Raw genomic sequence first — 23,004 nt, 5'->3', positions numbered from 1 at the left:
TTCAAACCCTCAGTACCTGATTACTTATTCCAGTCATTAGTATGGCCTCTATCAGGATGGCACCAATGCAAATGCCTCAAAAGACATTTCCATTGGTGTTAAAACCCATCAACTAGAAAATGATATTTTTGAAACTCATTTAAACTGAATCCAAAAACTGATAACCAATAAAAATTAACTAATTGAGCTATAACAAACATTAATCTCATACCCTCAAAAACTGTTTGCAACATTGCAATTTTAACCTACCACACTAAAGCAACTAAAATTACCAATCAACACACAAACATATCAATCAACAACCAGACACAATTGTTGAATGCGCCTACTCAGGCGGAATAGCACCCAAATGGGTCCCTAGCCAACCAGGCTACTATTCTACATTAAACACTTCTTTTGAAGCACCAAAATCCTTTGGCAGTCCTTTTGAGCACCAAAATCTCTCAGCAATGCACCACTCATTTCTAACTTTCCAGTTAGCCTGCAGATTCAGACTCGAATCAATAACCTCAAGCTCCCTAACCACCTCTGCATGGCTAAACTCATTTTGAGCAGACGTATAGCACATTATAAGCATCATCCGACTAAGTACTGAGGACACTGAAGTGAGTGTGAGTGAGTCAAGCCAAATTGAGCCAGCTCAAAATGCACCATGCCCTGAAAGAACTGAGTCACATACCGGTTCAGGGAATCCATAAGGCAACTCTCAATGCCTTTACATCTGGAAAGAGACCTTGCTTATACTGACCATCTGCTGTCTCATCCCACCTGTCCCAATTATCCAAAAGCAGTTACTTTTAACAATTGGTGCAGCTAGATAAAAATGTGCATTATAGAATTAATAAATCTTTCCAATGTCTCATTATTTAGATTAGATTTTAGTTCATAAATTATTTTATATTTTTAACTTAAAATGAAAATAATATCTTAAGAAGTCCTTCATGTTCCAAGATCTCAATATTAAACAACTCATCCTTCTAGCCACAGGTTAACTACATTGCCAAGAAATTTCACCTTTTATGGGAGAAATTTTTAAGAAGTTTACTAAGTGAATGTTTGGGATCTAGCTAGAATTTACCAAAAAAATTTCACTGTCCTAAGCAAGAATAGGAGTTGATCCAACAAGTGAGTGGTATTTCTTTATTATATAAATGTAATGACAAAAATTCTGGTTGTAGTTTTTGAGTACTCTCATTAGTAACAACTGTGCTTTACGGGGGATAAAAAAAGTTATTACTGCAGGATTTTTAAAAATAATCATTTAACATTCTTCATTTAAAATTTTATTTTGGGTAAATAAGAAGCAACATAATTTAAAATAAACAGTTTCTACTTTCTGATTACTTTGGAAATGGAATCAGCAATAGAGGTTCAGTCTTCAACCCCTACTTTTAATATTTTAATTTTAGAATACGAGTCTGATTTTAGAATAAGTCTTTAGAACTGGTCTAATGATCCAATCCCTCAGTAGATAGGAACTATCAGAAGTATTAGGCTAAATGATACATTTCTTATGACTTTTAAGAAGTACCTTTTCACGATGTTTCTTGTGATCAAGGACATGATCAGCTTGTAAAATTCTCTTCATTTTAATGAAATGTTTTTTAAGATTAGTAGAAAGAAAAATAAATTGCAAGTCAAAAATACACAGAGTGATAGATATTCATTTAATGTTTCTGTTTAAAGATTGAACAAAATATTTGTTAATAAAATATAGAAAGAGAAAAATCCTGAAATCTATTACCCATAATTTTTCATAAATTTATAAATTATACAGTTTATTGGAGTAACTATAGTGATTCAGCAACAATCATAGTTAATAGCAGTGTTATATGCATCAACCTCTGTTTAATACTCATAGATACCAAATATTTACTGCTGATTTATCTAAGTTCTAAGTTCAGTTCTTGTATTATTGAATTACAAGTTTTTCATTTGTACTTATCCTATCCATGGGATAAGTACAAATGCAAAACTAAATTGATGAGAGTTTAGATGAATTGCATTCATGTTTAATCTTATCCTACTTCCAATTCCATTTTGTTAAGTTATGAGAAATAAAAACAGTTCTTGATAGTTGATATTGTTAATTGCTAACATCAGGGATATTTACCATAAAGGTAGTACTAATACAATGAAAAAACTGCAAATAATCTGCAGTAAAATAGATTTTTTGTTTGATTTTTTCAATATATCTGAAATGATTTCTCTAACTTGAACAATTTAACATCTTCAAAAACAATTAATTATAAATACAATGTAAAGAATTATCATCCCAAGCTTGCAGTTATTTATAAGTTGCCTTGAATATTATTTATAATTTTCTCTGTAACTAATTATTATTTTTAACCAGTTTGATAAAAGAAGTTATTGCATTATTATAAATATTGTTTTTATCTGCTTAGAATTTTATAAATGGTGAATTGAGTATGAAGAAACCTTTTTTTTTTAAGTTAGTGATATGTGTTCAAATATTGTTTTAGTTATGCTGTGCAACACAGATTAACTAGCATAATTTTTTTAACAATTACTAACAGCTTGTTTTCAAATTACATTGAAATATTTTGGAAATTATTATTCATCTCTTGTAAGTCAACAGTTCAAGTGAAATTGATGGAACCTGCCTTATTGGGAAACATCTTCAGTGAAAACATTCTTCATTAGTTATTATTTTTAACATGAAGAGACCACTGACCACTATTTCTTCAAGAAAGAAAATCTTATAGAAAATGAACTATAGCACTTTTTGTGGCTTAAGCAAACCTTAATTAACCTCCTTGTTTAATCGAAATCAGTCAGCTATAATGTTACAGTTGTAATTTTCTTACAAGAAAGGTTCATTCCTCTTGAACAAGATGGCACATACCAAATAAAATTTACCTTTACCTTTTCCTCCTTTTTCCTGTTTAGCCTCCAGTAACTACCATTTAGATAATACTTCAGAGGATGAATGAGGATGATATGTATGAGTGTAAATGAAGTGTAGTCTTGTACATTCTCAGTTCGACCATTCCTGAGATGTGTGGTTAATTGAAACCCAACCACCAAACAACACCGGTATCCACGTTCTAGTATTCAAATCCATGTAAAAATAACTGGTTTTACTAGGACTTGAACGCTGGAACTCTCAACACTTCCAAATCAGCTGATTTGGAAAGACACGTTCACCATTAGACCAACCCGGTAGATTACCTTTTCCTACCTGTTCCTTAGTGCACCCATTAGTCTCACTGCAGGCAACCTAGATACAAATTTCTAAACAAAAAAGTTTTTTTGTAGAGATACAAATTTCTAAACAAAAGCATATGAGGTGCATGTGCCACAGATTAGAAACATTAGTATGTGCTATCTGTTTAGAATTTTCTAAATCTTATTGCTAGTAAAATGTTTGACAAATTCTCAATAGCTCAACAGTTACTCATAATTTAGACTGAAGTGATTTCTTCAATCACAATTCACTAACTTCAGCCAGCCACAGTTTAGTCTGGTAACTTAAGACATCCCAGTTTGAACTTTGGTTTTTTTGCGATTGAATTCTTTTCAGAAAACTAAATCATTCATTCTGTTAAAAGTCATCATGGATATTTATCATAATCAGTGGTTTTTAATTATCAGCTCACAGTCTTACATAGTGTCTAATTGCATTCTGATAGCATAGAGATAGCAAACTAGCTTATTAAGATCATTCTCAAAGATATGAAAATTAAAAAAAAAATTCTTCAGCACATGAATGCAAAAGGCATCTAGGATATTTGCCTCATAATTTAATGCTAGAGACAAACTTGAAAGTGCACATAAAGAAACGGGTTTAATGATAGCACTTGAACAGAAAATATTAACTTATACAAAGCAATCCTTGCCATTAAAGTACATGGCTACACAGAGAACTGATAAAAATTTTTCATTTCTATGGCAGAAACGAAGACCCTTTTAAAATATCTGTAATATTTTTATTTTATTGCTATTTATTAAAGGTATTACTTAGGAACCATGCTTGGTGTTATCTATTTTTTATTAAAGAGAAATGTATTTTTTTTCCCAGTGTTATGATAAAAAAACTGTTTTTAATTAATTACAGATTTAATTAATTAATTAACAGAGTTGTAGTAATTTGGTAAGGTATAACAAAATACAAATAATTTTGTATGTCAAAATTACAAGTCTTAATCATCAGTAGTTTTTAGACAGTGGATCCTAGATATCTACATCTAAATATTGGTTGATAAGTGGCATAAACAATATTCACTTATTGAAGAAAAGTAAAAATTTTCATTAATAGGAGGCAGCCAAACATAAATCATTGTCTGTTATTATTTTATAGGTTAATTCCATTTTTTCTTAATAAACAACAAATATTTAGCTTAATTCTATTTACACATATTATATAATTATGAATAATACAATGTTATATAATATTATACAATGATTAAAATAAGAGTGAATCAGTGATTAAATATATCCTTCTAAGCGTCAAAATATCAAAGTTAATCTTTTAATTAGAGTTTAACTAGCTAGAAAATGAGTAAATTCTGCACTTAAAGAATGTCAATGGGTTTGATTTCCACAATGCCACAAACACACCAAATTTTTTCATCTTCATAAAAAAGTCATATCAGCTAGTGCTAATTCTGTGTAATACAACAGATGGAACAAATCAACATGCCATTTGTTTCTATATTACCCATCACAGTTTATTCAATGTCTTATAATATCCGTACTTATCATGTTTCCTGTCCCAGAAGATGTTTTTCATTATTCAAAGACAGCCTTCTAGGCATTTCTTTATATAAGCGTATCACATAAAAATACATCACGTACAGAAAGCCACATCATAATCAACAAGCCAAAATAATACTCTCAATTAACAAAGTGTAGTGAAGCAAATAATGAAGAAACAAGATTAAAATTGAACTCAGTAGTGACCAATTTATAAAAATAAAGATTCAAAAGTTTTGAGGCTGAGTATGCCAGTGCTTTCAAAAAATGTGAAGAAATAGAGAAGTTTGGAGCACCTTGTATGCTTACATAAGATACATTACAATCTCAATGTTTTATCAACTGAGGCACTATAAACTCTACTCAGCATCAGCCTCCTTATGATGCAGGCCACTGCAGATATAGCAGTAATGTCATGAAAGCAAAAAAAAAAAAAAATCACTAGCATTTTTATTAGCCTATTTTTAATTTTTGAATACCCCTCACACCTATGATAATTATCATAGAGGTACAAAGACACTACTGAGAAATATTTTTTAAATATAAAACTTATTTTTCCTAAGTAGAAACATTTTGACATTATAATTTTTTCACTTTCTCTTTTTCTTTGTTCCATTCAAAGTTGAAGTTGACAACAAACTGGTGCAGTCATTATCATTATTAAATGATAATGACTGCAGGAAAGTTTTGTTAAAATCAGTTTTAAGTTTTGTTTTCATCAATTTTTCAGGAGTCGACAGATCAAGATTTTTCATTCTATTAGTCACTGGTAAATCTTTAGAAAATTTAATTTCCTCTGGTTGATGCAATTTTAATGCCAAATGTGGTGCACATTGTTCGACCATACTTTTCATCTGTAATGAAAATTTAATAAAATAATTGTAGTAAAAATTGAATCATTTTAAATATTATATATTAAATGGGATTTTTGAACTCATTTTATGTAACTTTATTTTAAGTCTTACTTCTACGACCATGAGTGAAACAATGCCAACAGTATGTAGTTCCCAACATAATTATACTTTGATGATCTACAGAAACCAGCTCATAGTAAAAAGCATTTACTGGATGTATCATTTTACAGCTAACCTTTGTGATAAATTTTACATCTATACACTTATAAATTGTAACATATTATATTGAAGGAGGAAAAATGGAGAAAACATTTGAACTAATGTTCTTTTAGTTTTTTTTGATGTTCCCAATATATTTGTATCGTGTAATTGACCCCCACAACCTCAACATTCTTTCTATGATTATAGTCTTCATGAACATCTTACTGAGTATCTTCATTATAAAGCACCTATGACTGTATGAACACAATGTGTATTTTCTTTGCTTGGATTCAAGTTGCCCAGTGTGTATATCACACATCAATGTGTTTCCTTTGTCAAATATCATTATATCTGCTTCAGAAAGTCATTGACTTTCTTAAACAAAATAAATAATCACCTGATATTCTATCAAGGACTTTTGACATTTTTTCACAAGATAAATCTAGGTATTATTATATGAATGAATCTAAATAAGGTGATTCAGTTGAGTATACATTTTTAGGTGTTCAGGGGGTCCACGATGCAAACCATATCTTTAGGGCTAAACTTTTTACTGTATGTGGATTTACCTCAAAGAATGAATAGATATTGCTATATTTTTGTGTACTGTAATTTTATAAACACACTTTGACATGGTTACATTCCTAATTTTAGATACAAAATTATTCTACATATTCTAAGTTTGTTAACTTCAATAAACATGCCTGTTTTTGGTGGATTCTAAGCCACTTCATAATCCCAGCAACAAATAAGTTAAGATAGCCAACAAGAAATGTTTCATGAAAGTGAACTTTCATGAACACACAAACACACACATACATATATACACACACACACACACACACACACATACTTTCTGAAATGTCAGTTGAAAAAAGTTTGATAGGATAAGTGTTTGGCTGTTTTGACAACAGTAAGCGATGACACCCAAAAGTCAGTATTCCTGTAAAAATCATCAGAGCAAAATATTTCTCACTTGCGCTACAGCTGTACTAGTTTAATATATGAATTTCTCCAAAATATCCATTTGATAACTACTCTCTTGCATCTCATCACATCTGACTTACAGTGTACTGAAACTGAGATTCAAATTAGCATGCAGTAATGATCTTCCTAACGAGTGACCAGTATTGAGAAACCATTCAAAAATTTCTGCAATCTGTTAGATAGTTATCTGAATTTCTGTACATCATATACTTCACTACTTTGGTTAGCCTTTATGTAACAACTTGTTCTATTTTTAGCTTGTGTATACATTCACTTGCTTATTTATTTTTGTGTTTTACTTATTCTTCTTTATATGACTGTATCTTTAGCTAATTTACTAGTTTTTGAACATGTTTACACCTCCTACCTTGGTTTATTTTGTTTCTATTTTGGTAGTGAGCATCCTTTACAACCCCTAAGCATGAACTTTATTCCACTTGACTTTTTTAAGAATTAAATTATTTTTCTTTAAGTTCTATTCTTTTGTTTACATTTAGACAGTAATAATCTCACTGATTTTTGCCTACAAAAAAAATTAAAACAAATCTCACTCATATCTTTGCTTACAAATACAATGCATCTAGATTATTTTTTTCTAATATTAAAAAAAAATTAACACTAACTATTGAAGTTCATGTTCAAGTCTATTGATTACAGTTAAGTCTCAAATTCTAATCTAGATAAAAACTGAATAAACAGATTTTTAAAAATAAATATAATAATAATAAAAACTAATTTAAATTTATAGATATCTTTTTTATCAATGAACAACATAATTATCTGTGATAAATAAATTTATTTCAATTCCATCGAAGCAATATTTCTACATATACTTTTAAAATATGATGATTAGTAATCCAAATTGTTTCACTTAAGCTGAGGATATAGGAATACAAGTGACAAAATTAAAAATTTTTAAAACCCATGAAGCCATTTTGAATAAACATACCTACTGCAGCGCTCCCTGGTAGCTTATAACCATAAAACTAATCTAACAACTTGCTCTGAGGTGATACCTATGAAATGTAATGAGGTGATATCTATGTAATGCAAAAAACCACATCAAAATCAGCCCAGCCATTTTAGAGCAACACATCTACTGCAGCGCCCTGTGGTGGCCTATAACCATAGAACATGTCTAAGAATCTGCTCTGAAGTGGTACTTATGTAATTCAAAAAACCGCATTGAAATTGGTCCAGTAGTTTTTGAGGGAAACGGTAACAGACATACACATACATACACAACCTCTTACTCCAAATGCATATACTGTCTGTGTTCTATTGTGGGTAAAAAAAGCCAGAATATGGGTGTGGGTACTTGAAATTAATTACTCCTGTCATGCAAAATGCATAAGGAAAACAAACAAATGTCTTTAAAGAATAATCTGATTATTTTTTCAAAATGCATGTATTTAACCATGTTATTTTTGTATTGTGTTTGATTTTGTTCTTCTTCTTAACTTTAAGATCAGGAATTGATCATAACTTCTATTATTATGATTAGCATATTTCAGTTTTTTAAACTTTTACAGGACACAGTGGTAAAAGTTGCCTGGGACTTAAGTTCACAGTTTTAACATCAAGGGTGATTTAGTTACTGTACTTATAACTTTATAAATCACATTTCAATATTATTGAGTACGAATAATTGCATAAATGGTTAACAATTTTAATTTCATTACTTTAGTTCTAGAGTATACAACTCCAATACTTACATGTTTCTCCTCTGCACGTTGCTGAGCTCTTGACACATTGAGGCCATGACTAGGACTAGTTAATGATTTGAACTGGTATTTAAATTCTGAAGGAGTTTGTCGTAAAACCTTCAAGGCTCTTGGAGAAATTACTTCCAGTGGTTCACTCAAAGGTGATTTTAACCTATAGTAATGTATTTCATAATTTTAGAGTAATCAAAATTTCTTGTAACACAGATCAAAAAAAAATTTGGAAATAAAAGTAGGCTAATTAGAATGTATTTTTTATGCTGAATCTTAAAATGAAATAGGTTTTTCTTCATCACCCTCAGATTTTTAGTTATGATCCTTTAAAATATTGAGAAACTTCTTAAATAGTAGCATACAAAAATAATAATTACAATTAAAATTCCTACCTTTATTTTGTTGACATTTATGTTTATCTTAATTCTTTTTTCTTATTTTCCTTTTGTGTTCAGTGAAGTCTTCTTTTTATCATCCAACAGTAGTCACTCATTGTAGATTAATCCCATCTACCTTGATAATGTCGTTCCATCTGCAACATATCTTGGTGGAAACTTTCTCCTTGTTCATCAAAGATGTCACCCAAGTTTAAAGGAAAAGTTCCAAATGAGAATGTAAAAAATGGATTTTCAATGACATTCTGCAGCCTAAATCTTTGTAGTTCATTAAGACTTCATTTATAAGCTGATCATGGTGTTCAGATTTTTTGTTTCCAAGAAAACCAGTAATGACATCTTTGAATGACTTCCATGCTGTTACTTCTTTAGGATTCAGTTTGCTATCAAACGTATTTTTACGAATTAATTTTCTTATTGTGGCTCGATGAATATTCCCTCTTTTAATATTCCCTCTTTTAATTTGGCTTCACTTAATTGTGAAAAACCTCAGCTAAATATTTAAAGCCGTCTCCATCTTTATCTAATGCTTGTACAAAATTCCTCATCAGGCCTAGTTTTATGTGTAGAGGTGGTAAAATAATATGATCTGCTTTGACAAGGGGAATATTGGCATTTTCCTTTCCTGGGGTAAACTGATTTCTTTTTGGCCAGTCTTTAACTGCGTAGTGTTTATCTGTAGCCCGACTATTCCACAAACACAAGAAACACATATATTTTGTAAAGCCAGTCTGGAGTCTGAGAAGACGACCTATCACTTACAGGTCAGCAATGATTCGCCATGAGTGTTCATCATACTTAATAACCTTTAAAATTTTTGACATACTTTCATACTTTTCTTTAATTCCTGCAGCATGTGCTATCAATATAGAAGAAAAATTATTTGAGTTATGCAACAACACTGCCTTTAAGCTTATGATGAGTCTACAAATAAATACCAGCCATGAATAACATATTCAATGTCAAGTTCAGACATTAGCCCCCTAACATCATGGCAGGAACAAATTAAATCATCTCTTCTAAAGTATTTCAGTAAATTTTCATCTCAATGTCTATATACTGAAATTTAATATCCCTTTTAATAAATTCCATTCTTTAAGATGTAAAGCTAGAAATTCTCCATGTTGTTTCAACTAATACAAGTCACAAACTAGGTCATTCAGTTCTGCTTGTGTGATGAGGTGAGGTTCAGTATTTGATTCTTCTGGAATGTAATTAATATCTATTGAAGTTGAGAATTCATCGGTTGAGCCTTCTGGGAAATCAGAAACTTCTTTTCAAGAAGTTGGAGCGATCAGAATCAATAAATCAACACCATGAAGTACTGATCTCATAACTGAACGAACATTTGGGTATGCTGTACTGCTTTTATTGTTTGAATTGAAACCAGAAACATTTTTTAAGCAAAAATAGCAGTCATCATAATGGTTAGTAGGCTCTCACCAAATCATAGGTACACTGAAAGGCAAATGCTCTTTTATTTCCTTTTAAACACTTGGTTAATTTAATGTAGTACTTGATGAATGCTATATGCGGAGCTCAGAATTTATCTTAGTCTTTTGATGGACAGTCAAAATAATGTTTGCAAGCAGTTTTCGGCAGATTCAGTACTGGTTATTGTTGACTTTTCATAGTGATTTCTCTGCAAACGTAACAAAAAATATTTGGAGAATTTTTACAAGCCCAGTTTTTATTCATCGTAAAATTCAAAATGTTTTAATGAATGAAAGTAAATTGAAATATTACAGAAATACTTAATTATAAAATAATTAAGTTTTAATTTATAAATATTTAATTACTTAAAATACTTCATAAAATTTTTTCACCATAAAGTGCAATAAAATTCAGCTCGTGCAACTTAACAAATCTTGATGTTCAATAAATAATACCAAAAGTTGTTCTGTCACAAAAATCTTTCACTAAATTTATGGTATCACTTATGAAACAATCTTTATAATATGTAATATGTACTGTGATAAAACCACTATCGCAACTAAAGAACACAGTAAATCATACCAAGAGCTGAACTCATACTGAAGAAAATTTCATCACATTGAATTACTCATTACTTGATTCACGACATGTCTGGCTTGACATGAAATGACATCATTCAATTGTTATATATCAAATATAGGACTATAGCATGCATCACAATATAAATCATATGTGAATAAGCAAACATACAGACATACTAACTTTTTATATTGTTTGTTCCACAAATAATGGAACAAATAAATTTAAGGGGTTGTAACTTACGAACATTATATGATGGATTGTTTCAGAATACATATTCAGATTCAGCGTATAAAATATTATAGAAAACACCTACTCCCTTTTCAGTTCCAAATTTTATGTTGACCAGTGTAATAAATTTACTTCAAATAAATCATGCAGATCAAATTTATTATTGGGAGAACATATCTGAGGCTTCCTGTTATAATTGGTTTCTTGTGAAGTCAGACTGGGCAAAATATAAAATTTCAGAAAATACATATTCATTTTTTTCAAATGAAAATTTATACTTTATTCAAAAAAAAAAAGTTAAATCAGATATGATGGTAACTAATATATTTTTTCCTTTATTTTTCATGTACAGTATAGTTGTATGTAAAAAAATATATATATATATATATATACTGTACAGATCAATAGGCTTTTTATTCCCATGGAACTCACACAAACATTTACATTAAATATTAAAATATAATTAAGCATAATGTTCAGAGCAGAATAATTACATATAATAAAAAATAATATGTAACTGCATCTCTTAAAAGCTGATGATTCTATAAAAAGTGAATGTGTTAAGAATTTATGTTCTGAAAATTGAGGGTGTGAACTAAGGACTGAATATCAATAACTCAAGCCATATTTAATAAACGATAAATTTAAAAATTTGTAAAGCTAGATTAATAATGCTGGATGCAGTTTCTCTGCATATTATTGGCAGTTTTTAAGAGACTAAGGAGACCTTTCTGTTCTATCAAAAATAACTACTGATAATAACATGCAATGCATTCATATGACAATTACATTAAAAATCCATCAGAATGTTGAGTTTAAAGAAATTAAATACCTTTTTAACTATTAATCTTAAACAAGTAAATCTTACACAGGTGGATGATCATTTAAATCTGAAGGTGAGATAAGCTGAGTGTGTGCATCTGCTCTAACCCAAGGAGAAGGCACAATTGGATCTTTTTCTCGTTGAGGTGGAGGCAGATATTCAATGTATTCTTGTTTAGTTACAGGCATCAGTACTGAATAATTGCAACAAACCATTAAAATATGTGGACGAGACCATTGAGTATCCCTGTAAAATAATGAAGAAGTTAAACAAAGTAGCTGATAACAGTGTTTCACTTTTTACTGAAAATATATAACGTTATTGTAAATTTATTTTGTATTATAAAGAAACACTATTTTCATGAAAAACAATTCACAAAAAAATTATTTAAATAAAATGCTACAAAATTAAGAAAAAAATAAATAAATATAAATACAGCTAATACAAACATTTTCAACAAATATTTAATTTTAAACAATCCTGTTTAATAAGGTACTATTTTTAAACTTTTCAGTATTATTTTCAGCCTTAAGGATCATAAATTTAAATTTATTATTTTTATATCTATTTATGCAGTAGTTTGTACACATCCAGTTACAGTCAATCAGCATGATAAAATGTTATAGTTATTTGAAACTATAAAAAATGTAACAACTCTCTTTCAAATTAATGAAACTTATTCTTATAAATGTTTTTCAAAGCTAATTACCATCATCTTCTTCGGTAGTATTTGCAGTAGCATTATTGATATAAATGAATGTGATTGATATTAAATACAGTATAGATTAAGACATAATTCAATAGCAAACCCTTAATATTAAAAAAAAGTTACTAAGTTAGGAAATCCCTAACATTTTTTAAGTTAGGTGGTATTAAAAGCAGGGCAACTGAAATCTGTATTGAAGAAGGTGCTAATAATTAGTTTCAAAAGGTCTTTAGAAGAATAGGTAACATTAACTTGAAAGAGAGTTATTTAAATTCCCACTTAAATAATGAAATTTAATTCAGGGATCAGTTAAATAAGAAACTAGCATATCGACAAAACTGGCCAGCTCAGCCCAGCAAGTGATTTATAGCTTCTTAAATCAATCTGATCAAGTATCTATAACTTAATAAATCAAGTAGTACCAAACCAGGGTCGGATTTAGCCTATGAACCACTTCATGCAAAAATAAAAAATTATGCCCCTTTGGAACTACAATTAAGCATTCTAAAAAAAAGGCATATGGTCTTTCTTAAATCTTTTAGTGAACGCCCAAAAAACATCAGTGTAACTCAGTAATTGACAAAAATACTTATAACAGCTTTTCACTTAAAATACTTCATTTAAAAAAACAGTTAACAGGAGTATAACTCAGACAAATGTTTTTTACAAACTTTTAGTACAGAGAATTCTCTAATTAATTCAGAAACATCTAAACTGTTACTGAGTTCATACTCAATTAATTCCTAATATAGCGAGGTCTGACAAACTTATTTGAGATGTTGTTTGCAAATAGTTCTTGATTATTCTTAGTTTGGAAAAAATTACATTCCCCAGATGCAACACTTATTGAAAGAGTTAGTAAAATTCTTAGAGCAATGGTCAAGTTTGAAGCAAAATCCATTTTTGTTATCAATTTCATAACTTCTAAAGGTGGTAAATCTTTTTCAAATAGAGAACACACCACTGATATTTTATCACAAATTTCCAGGTTGTTTATCCAATGTTTCTCCATCTCTTATAACGGTTTACAAATCTTTGCAATTGGCCAAAATTACAGAAGTTCATATATATATGATACAAAAAACAGAAGTAACTGTTGTGGTGTTGCAGCTGAGATAATCTTTGTTCCAAAGGATTGATTGCAGTGTCAACCAGGTAGTAAAATAGTTTAATGTTAAAATAGTATTTACCATCAAACTACTGTTTGATGGTAAAATATTTTATAATCATTATCCAAATTGTTCTAAATCAGCAACTGCAACAGTCAGAACAATTAAACAATTATAAACAAAAACAGATGAAAGTCTTACCTCTGGGAAAACTTCCTTCAGGAGATCTGTATAAAGATAAATTTAACAAAAATTACATTTATTTAATATATATTATTTTTCTATATATTATATATTTTGTTTTGTTGCTTAGGTCAAGGCCTAGAAAAGTAAAGTAGTTTGCTCACTGTTGCCAAAGGTTTAAACAAATTAAGAAACCACTGCAATTCGAATCGAAATCACTCACTAAAAAATGTCGATTACGTCATACCTCCCGCTAAATAACAATAATTTTTTCTCTCCTCTAAAAGCGCCAAAGAGAATCAAATAATTCATTCCCCTGCTCGCAATGTACATATGCCTTCTTTTAGCCCCCTCGCTAGCCATGTGACATGCATCAGCCAATTACGATGAACAGAGAAAGAGAGAAAGATGTATTCCTAGGAACAATTGGAATATGTTAACACTGGTAATTTTTAAAACTTTGGCTTCGGAAAAAGTTTTTTCTAAACGAACTTCTCGTCAGATTTGAATAATTTTTGTTTCAATTGAAAGCCAGCTCTTGAGGGTATTTTCTGGAAAAAATTCATTTTTGTATAACAGGTAGTAAAGTTTTTACAGCGATTTACAAGAAGACTTTACGGAAAAATAGCGTTTCGTCCAAAAAAGTAACATTTTAATTAATTTCCAATATGCATCTAATTATCATCTAATTATTGAAATTGGTCTCACGGTGAAGGGTATTAAATAACATTTCAGGTGGTATAAAACATTTTTCTTACTTTTTCAACTTCTGGACTTTCAACAATTTTAATATGGAACTTCACTGAAAAGGCGAAAAAATCTACTTCAAAAATCAAAAAAATCACTTCAAGGGGTTTCAGCTCCTGTCCTGGGCCACCTTTGTACCAAATTTCATACCTGTAAGTACAGCGGTCTCTGCGCTGTACCGCACATGCATGCACACACACAGAGAGAGAGAGAGCGATAAACAGACATTGCCTTTTATATAAATAGAATAATGGAGTAGTGGCTTGAATTTTTTGTGGTCATTAGTACATAGAATTAGATTGTTTGATTGTTTTTTAGAATTTTTTCAGAAAATGTTCTAATAATTCAGAAAATCCATTGCGATTTTTTTCTCATTTTGTTTTGGCAATTTTGCACTCCTCGATTTTTTTACTCTGTGCCGGGGCACGGACTATGGAATGTTCATCCGACCCTGACCAAATTTATTCACATCTCGAAGAAGCAAACAGTGTTTGAATTTTACAGTACCTCATCTGATTTATTGCTAAGACACCCCATAAACAGGAACTGTTTGTGGTTTTCATTGAATATAACTGAGGTAACTCAGCTGTTAAGACTGATCCAGATAATATATTGGTACTCTAAATATTCAACTAAATCTTATTTTAGTAATATTAATCAATGTTATTTTCTGTACTTCATTTCATTATTATTGTATTTGATTCCTTAAACTTTGTTTATACTATATAAACTTCCTGATTAATGGTAGCTAAATAAACTTCAGTTTTATTTTTCCCACATTGGCAGAACAAGGAGTCGTTATTTCTATGTTAAACATCAACATAACAAAATATGTCAGATTTACTGTAATCTGAATTTTATTATAATATTAGTTACTAACATAACTCTTAAATAAAAATAAGCAAAAACTTATTATAATTATTTTGATTCAATATTCAGATATTTAATATTTAGAAGTATAAAAAACATGCCTAAAATAGATACCTAAAATTCCCCAACTACTTCTTTACTTTTATATAAGTATTACTGGATGTTTATTTTAAAGTAATTAAAAATTTTAAAATTTATGATAAAATATTAGATTCAACAATTTAACTGTATATTCTAGCAAAAGCAATTATCTTAAACTGCTAAGCAAAGTATTTACTAAGGTGGAACCATACTATTGGTGTTATGTCATAATAATACTTCTTATAGTAAACAAAGAATTCAACAAATATATAGGTTCTGTATACTTCCATTATGCAGTAAAATTATATCTAACAATAAATTAACCTAATATCAAATTACAGTGTTATTATACTGTCACTATCTAACAGAATATATCATCGTGTTTAGCTAATTGATTTTAACTCATTTAGGAGATTCTGCTAACAACCAAATTAATACTCAGATTGATTTTATCTATAAGCATTTCTAGATGTTTAAAATAACAAACAACAATGTATTACACTGACAGCTCAGCCCAGCCATTGATTCATAGCTTCTTAAATCAAATTGATCAACAACTATCTATAATAAAGTAATCAAGTAATACCAAACTTACTTCACTTCCCAGAAAAAGCAAATTGTGATTAAAATTAACAGTACCTAATCTTCTTTCTTTTTTTCTGTTGAGCCGCCAGAACCACCATAAGGTACTATTTCAGAGGATGAATGAAGATGATATGTATGAATGTAAAAGAAATGTAGTTTAGTACAGTCTCAGGTCAACCATTCCTGAATGTGTGGTTAATTGAAACCCAACCACCAAAGAACACCAGCATCCAGTACCTAATCTAATTTATTGTAAATACACCTCAGAAACAGGAATCCAGTACCTAATCTAATTTATTGTAAAAACACCTCAGAAACAGGAATTGTTACCTTCATTGAACATAACTAAGATAATTGAGCTGGATTTGGGCATTGTGCGTATACAAGAAAGGTGACTTGCTCTTTAGTTCATAATTATTTGAACTTTCATTTCATTCAGTAAGTTATGAACAATTGCATTCATTATTGGTTATTGAAAAGATGAAGGATTGCATGAAATGACTACAGGATAGAAAGATGTATCCTTCAGAAGTTAACACATTTCTTATAGGTTGTAATTAGTTAATACAGACAACTTCTGAAATAGAAGAACTATTTTTTTAAAGAATTTATCACATGATTTGTTTAATAGGTTATGGAATCTTCATTTAAGCAATACAAACAATTTGAATTAATTCAATTCAAATTGCATTTACTTGCTAATTGATTCTCATTTTGCTTTAAATTGTAATGAATTAACAACTTTGTTATTCACTTCTTTTTTTAGCATTTGCTGCAGTATTTTTTCTATAAGGAAGACTTAAAAGAATCTTGATCTCATAAATTTTACCTACAAAATTCATCCGGAAAGTTCTGGAATAAATTTTAACTAATAGAGATAAAAAATTTAGCTTTTATAAATGTTACATGGTGGAAAAAAACTAAATTTTGGCATGAGTAGTATTTATCCCTCATCCCCAAGAGTGCTCATATAGAAGAAACTCAAAAATGTTAAATATAAACCTCCATCTACCTCATTTAATGAATAAAAATTGAAAGTTGGTCACTCTCTTGTCCCTATATTAAATTGCAATTGGTCAAATATCTGAAATCCCTATGACAGTTTTCCCATGTAGGATTTTTTATTTATCCATCTTTCCTTCTTTTAATATATTCAGAGATGCAATACACCTAGAAAAGTTTTGTATCCATTATTTACAGAGCTGATGTGTAGCATTGTTGATTACAAGCTGTTGCTAATCCATTTTAAACCTTTGTTTTACATTCCAAATTGGCCAGCATTAATTTTTGAATTATACTAATTTCAGCAAACAATCAATGTACTACTCCAGTTCACAGAGGTAATTAAAAAGGTAGAATAGTTTAAAATTGTAAAAAAATTTGATTAGATGATAAAATGATTTAAATTTTTATAAAATCAAATGTAAAAAATTATTCAATTTCTAAATGTAAGCAATTTTTTAAATAAAATTAATGAAAAAAAATGTTATCAGTTAACATAAAAATTGTTAACAAGATTATTAACATACCTATATAAATAAAAATGTAAATATTTGTTTGTTTAAAAGCTTAAATCTCCAAAAGTTCTTCACCAACTGCTTTGAAATTTTGACACAATGTTGCATTTGAATACACGCGTGTTTTTGTATACCTACTATTTTTATACCTAAGAGTCTCACCTGTGACAGGTAAAAACATGCTTTTTTTTTAAAAACAGTGCTATCTGTTGGACGTAAAAGCAACATATGCTATACTAAATATTTTACGACTCCATTTCAATGTTTCCGATATGTGTGTCCACTATAGACTAAAAAACTACTGGACCGATTTACGCCCAGGGAAAAATCGGAAAAGAGAAATAGGGAAAAATCAAAAAAGGGAAGAAGGGGAAAATGGACAAAAGGAAAAACAGGAAAAGGAAAGGGAAAGGTGAGAGGAGAAAAAAATAAAAGGTGAAAGGGTGAAGAGGAAGGGGAAAGGGAAATAAGGGAAAGATAAGTGGGAGAAGGAAAGGGAAAGGGGGAGTTAAGAGTAAACAGGTGAAATGGGGGGAATGGAAAGGGAATATGTTAATAATAAAAATGGGAAAAGGAGAATGGGGAAAAGCGGAAAAAAGGAAAGCGGGAAAAGAAAAGGGTAAAAGGGAGAAATGGTAAAGGGGAAAAATGGAAATGTTAAATTTTGTGAAGTTCCACAGTGTTCATTTTTTAATTTTTTATGAAACTTTCAATTATGTTCATTTAATCTATATATATATATATATATATATATATATATATACTCAAATCTAGCAATAGCGAAGCATTGCCGGGTCTGCTAGTTATTAATAAATATTAACAAATTTATTATTAAATAATAACAAAAATTGTTATCGGTTATAAAATTATAATATTATGATTCAAAATCTTTGTTTTCACAATACATCTTAAACATTTTTAAGAAAATAAACAATTTTTTAAGATAATCCTTGTTGATAAACAAATATTTTTGAGATTGGGAAAAAGCGTAATGACTCCTTTATTGAAAACTCTGCTTCCTGTTCATTGAATCAGTTGGTTATGGTTTGATAGATCCCCTTAATTTTTGGTAAACATGAAAGTCAGATAGCACAATTCCAAAGTTCTACAGATTATGTTCCAGTACTCTGAAAATTTGCAACTATTCTGTTATGTTTTGAGCAATGTGAAGTTTCACATAGAGAGGTTTCCACATCCACCTCCTAATTAGCAGAGCATGTAAATGATTCTGTATAATACACGGTAACATTTTTAAGGTTTTACAATAGCTTTCCATACTGATGTTTCCCTTCATGCCAGATACTCAATTAAAAAAATGCCTTTTCAATCCCAAAAAATGTTGGCAATGACAAATGATAATGAATTTCAGAAGGATGAATATATTTTACAATTAAAAAATGAATCGCCAATCAATTTCACAACTGCTAGAATTAATAACCAAAATGAGATAATGAGATGATACTGAAAAATAACATTGATGCGCTCAAGAGCTAGGAGTTAATTCACAGCATCACAAAAAATTTTAAATAAATTTACATCCAAGTTGCATTCCTAAGTATTTACTAGTCTTGTTAATATATATTAACAATTTTTAATCTTAAAATTCCCTTCATTCATGAAAATGAGCTTTAAGAATTTTTGTGAGGTACCTTTTTACACAGCTTGTATGTTGGTGGTAATCAACAATAAACGAGAGAAAAAAGAAAGAAAAATATAGAAAACAAGTCATTTTTTATAATTTTCTTTTTTACAGGTTATTTTTTTAGTATTATATCTATAATTTAAAATCAGTATAATTTACATACTCAGAAAATGTCAAACTAGGTTTAGATGAAGGTGTGGTATTTGATAATAATGATGCAGGATGAGAAGCCTTCAAAGAAGACTTTGGAGAAGTTTTTGGTTGTCTTGAAAGAGGTGGTTTAGCTGTAGATGGACCAGGATATAGTGTTCTTGCACCAAATTCTACTTTTTTCCCAAGAACAGAGAATACTGGAATATTTAAAATTATTGTTTGTAAACAAAAGTGATCTTCTATATCCCACACTTTTAACACCTGAAACATATAACCATTTAAAATTTTCTAATGAATATTATTTTTAGATAAATGATACATAGATAAATACAGACAGACATGGGGGTTAGCTGTGAAAAAGGCTAAACCAAATAAGCAGTCCTGGATTGAGGTGGTTGTACTAGAGAATGTAATGGGGTAGCCTGTGGTTAGCTACTTCCAAGAAAAGTCACATAAGTCCATTGAAGGTGCAGTGATATGGTGAGTTTGTATCGCCATTAAATAAGGACAGGTGGTCAACGATCTCCATGGTAGATGAGGAAGAAATTCTCAATGACATAGAAGGCGGAAAAGCCTAGGAGGTGGGTCTCTAAAAAAACCTGGGGCTAATCCAGAGGCTCTAAGGTGGCAGCCCCACCACTGGGCTATCATACAAGGCATTGGTAACACTTTTAGGAGAAATTTTCTACTCACAAGTCTCAAAAGAAAAAGCTGGTAGATTCTGGGATGTGTCCTCAGTGCGAACAATTGGATGACACCTTCCAAGTTTTTTATGAGTGCTCGAAGTACGAGTAAATGCGCACAGAAACCATCTGTTGGCTTGATCTAATTGGGTTGGCGTTGGAACTCCATGTAAACTGCAGGAGCCAAATGGGCAATAGTGAACAGTTTTATAATGTACTTAGCGAAGGAAAGGATTGCTGAGAGGATCTAGAGCCCTGCTTGGATTTCTCTTGTATTCTGTTTTTGTTTATGTTTTGTTTTATTAATTATATTTTTATTGTTGTTTTTGTCCTTTGTTTTGTTTCAATGTTACTGTGTTGTTATTGTTATGTGTAATATTTTTATGTTTCGTGTTGTGTGTTGAACTCACTTTTACCTTCTATGGGTAGGTAGTTCAGTTCCTTTGTTTAGTTCAGTCCTTTCAGTCTTACTTAATACTCTGTAAGATGTGTTTTGTTTTGAGTTCATAAAATATAGTTACCATTGGAAATGCCAATCGCGGCATTCGCATCGGTGGCATCCCAGCCAAGACGGACTGGAAACTGTCAAAACCCGAGGTTTTGAAAATTACATCTGGTAAAGCCCATAAGGGCTAGGAGCGGAGGAGGTGGCAGAGGATGACCCCCTTATGGGGGTCAGGAGTCAAAGTGAAAAATACCTTTTCACAGAAAAAAGACTAACACATATACCTGGTCAGCAAGAGGTTTTATCCCGATGGGGAGTCTTATTCTTTAAGACTTTGGGGTAGGCATCCCCACGGGCCTAGCCTTTGCAGCTTTTCTTCCCACTACACACTTAGCTGCAGAATACTTATCACTATACACGTATACTACGCCAAGAACACTACACGAATTACAACATATACATTTACTCGACTACACAACAACATCCAACACTATTTTCTCTTTCATTTACATTGGTGGTGTTGCGACATCTTACGAAACGCAACCGTAACCCAAGGTGGGAACTATCGTGCTGATGGATGAGTGGCTCTACGTAGTGAGTCTCGAACGTTGTCCTCTGGGCACCAGAGCAAACCCAGTTGTATTTAGCTCTAGCTGCAGTACGCGTGCGCTCTGCTGGAGTGGTCTATTAAATCGCCAGTTCTCGTGGGACCAAAATTTCAGTTCCTACAGCAAATTCTATAATGGTTGGTCCATCTGAAAAAACCACCAATTTAAGTCTAGTGAAAAGGCCTCGGTCAGCTTCGTCTGACGATGATAATTTTGCTACAGCCGACGAAGATGGTGTCAAGTGCAAAAATGTTTGCTTTGTTGTTATTAGAAATAATCAGGAATATTTATCCCCACAAAGGGAACCACCCCCTCAGGGATGTCAATAGTGACATCCTATTCTCATAAGTGTCCTCCAACATCACCCCATATACTGGAGGATATGGTTGAAGAACCTCCCGACTCAAAGGCATCGGAGTTATCTAAATTAAAGAACACGAAAAAGAAAAACAGAATCACATACAACTAAATTTCATATGGTTTCCTAAGTATATTTATTATTGTTATTTTTTTTTTTTTTTATTTATTTATTTTTTTTTTTATGAACATTATTCAGTGGAATGTTAGAGGTCTACGGTCTCGCATTGAAGATATTGGAGTACTGGCACACGTACATGATCCGATAACCATGTGTTTCCAGGAAACTCATCTTCTATGACATGACCCAATAGCACTCAGAGGATACTTCTGTGAGAGATACGACTGTATAGTAGACGGTAGAGAGAGTTGTGGAGTGGCAATTTTCATGAAGGATGAGATATCTTCTACAAGGATTCAACTGACCACTCTCTCGTTCCTGCTGTTGCAGTAAAGATCTCTACCCTTTCAAGTTACATATCTGCAATCTATGCACCGAACACTGAGTTCAGTACTCTAGATATCTCAAATCTACTCACACAAATACCATCTCCATCGTTAATAGTAGGAGACTTCAATGCCCACCATGTTTCCTGGGGCTCGACCTTTTGCTCCACTTGGGGAAATATAGTACACAGTGTGAGACAAGACCTTTGTTTGCTGAATAATGGATCTCACACATTCATGTCTTTATCATCTGCTACTATGTCTAACATCGATCTCTCCATATGCTCACCGAATTTACTCCCTTATTTTGATTGGTCTGTTTGTGATGATTTTCATGGCAGTGACCGCAAACCAATTATTATTGGTTTCGGTGTGGACCATGAGATTAAGAGAAGGTCACAGAGGTGGATTGTTGAAAGGGCAGATTGGGATGGATATCATAAAGCCTTCCACTCTCAGTATGACGACGGTGCGAACATCCTTGAGCAATGTTCCTCTTTTACGTCCATGATACTTGAAACTGCCAGCAGATATATCCCACATACATAGGGTAATCCTAAACGTCCTTCCGTTCCATGGTGGAATGATGATTGCAAATGTGCTATTAAGAATCAACGGCGGGCACTACGCAAATTCAATAATAGACCTACAATTGAATATCTAAATTTGTACCGCAGTGTTAGAGCGGTACGCCGTCGGGTCTTCTTGAACGCTAAGAGGAATTCATGGACGGAATACGTGAACACCATCTCACGTACTACTCCCACGTCTACTGTATGGAAAAAAATCCATGCAATTTTCAGATCGCCAAGGCAATCTATTCTCGGTCTCATCCATGAAGGAGAACTCCTTTCACATCTTCGGCTGTAGCAAATACTTTAGCAAAATCTTTCCGCTCGGTGTCTCTCACTTCATCATATACTAACGACTTTC

The 23,004-nt window shown here is 31.1% G+C and overlaps 1 protein-coding gene across 1 annotated transcript in view; it reads right to left on the bottom strand.

The window, feature by feature from the left end:
• Positions 1-5,306: 5,306 nt before the first annotated feature.
• The window catches only part of LOC142321155 (cilia- and flagella-associated protein 337-like), a 40,875-nt gene continuing 23,177 nt past the window's right edge, over positions 5,307-23,004 (bottom strand). The window contains exons 8-12 of the mRNA XM_075359148.1: positions 19,542-19,792; positions 11,986-12,184; positions 10,950-10,960; positions 8,474-8,636; positions 5,307-5,570 (exon numbers count right to left, since the gene is read on the bottom strand). Coding sequence (XP_075215263.1) covers positions 5,307-5,570; positions 8,474-8,636; positions 10,950-10,960; positions 11,986-12,184; positions 19,542-19,792 — 888 coding nt within the window. The remainder of the gene's footprint in view (positions 5,571-8,473; positions 8,637-10,949; positions 10,961-11,985; positions 12,185-19,541; positions 19,793-23,004) is intronic.

Source organism: Lycorma delicatula, chromosome 3 (genome assembly GCF_047948215.1).
Source record: "Lycorma delicatula isolate Av1 chromosome 3, ASM4794821v1, whole genome shotgun sequence".
NCBI lineage: Eukaryota > Metazoa > Arthropoda > Insecta > Hemiptera > Fulgoridae > Lycorma > Lycorma delicatula.
Note: the sequence above shows the minus strand (reverse complement) of the source record. Positions and strands in the feature narration are given on the sequence as shown.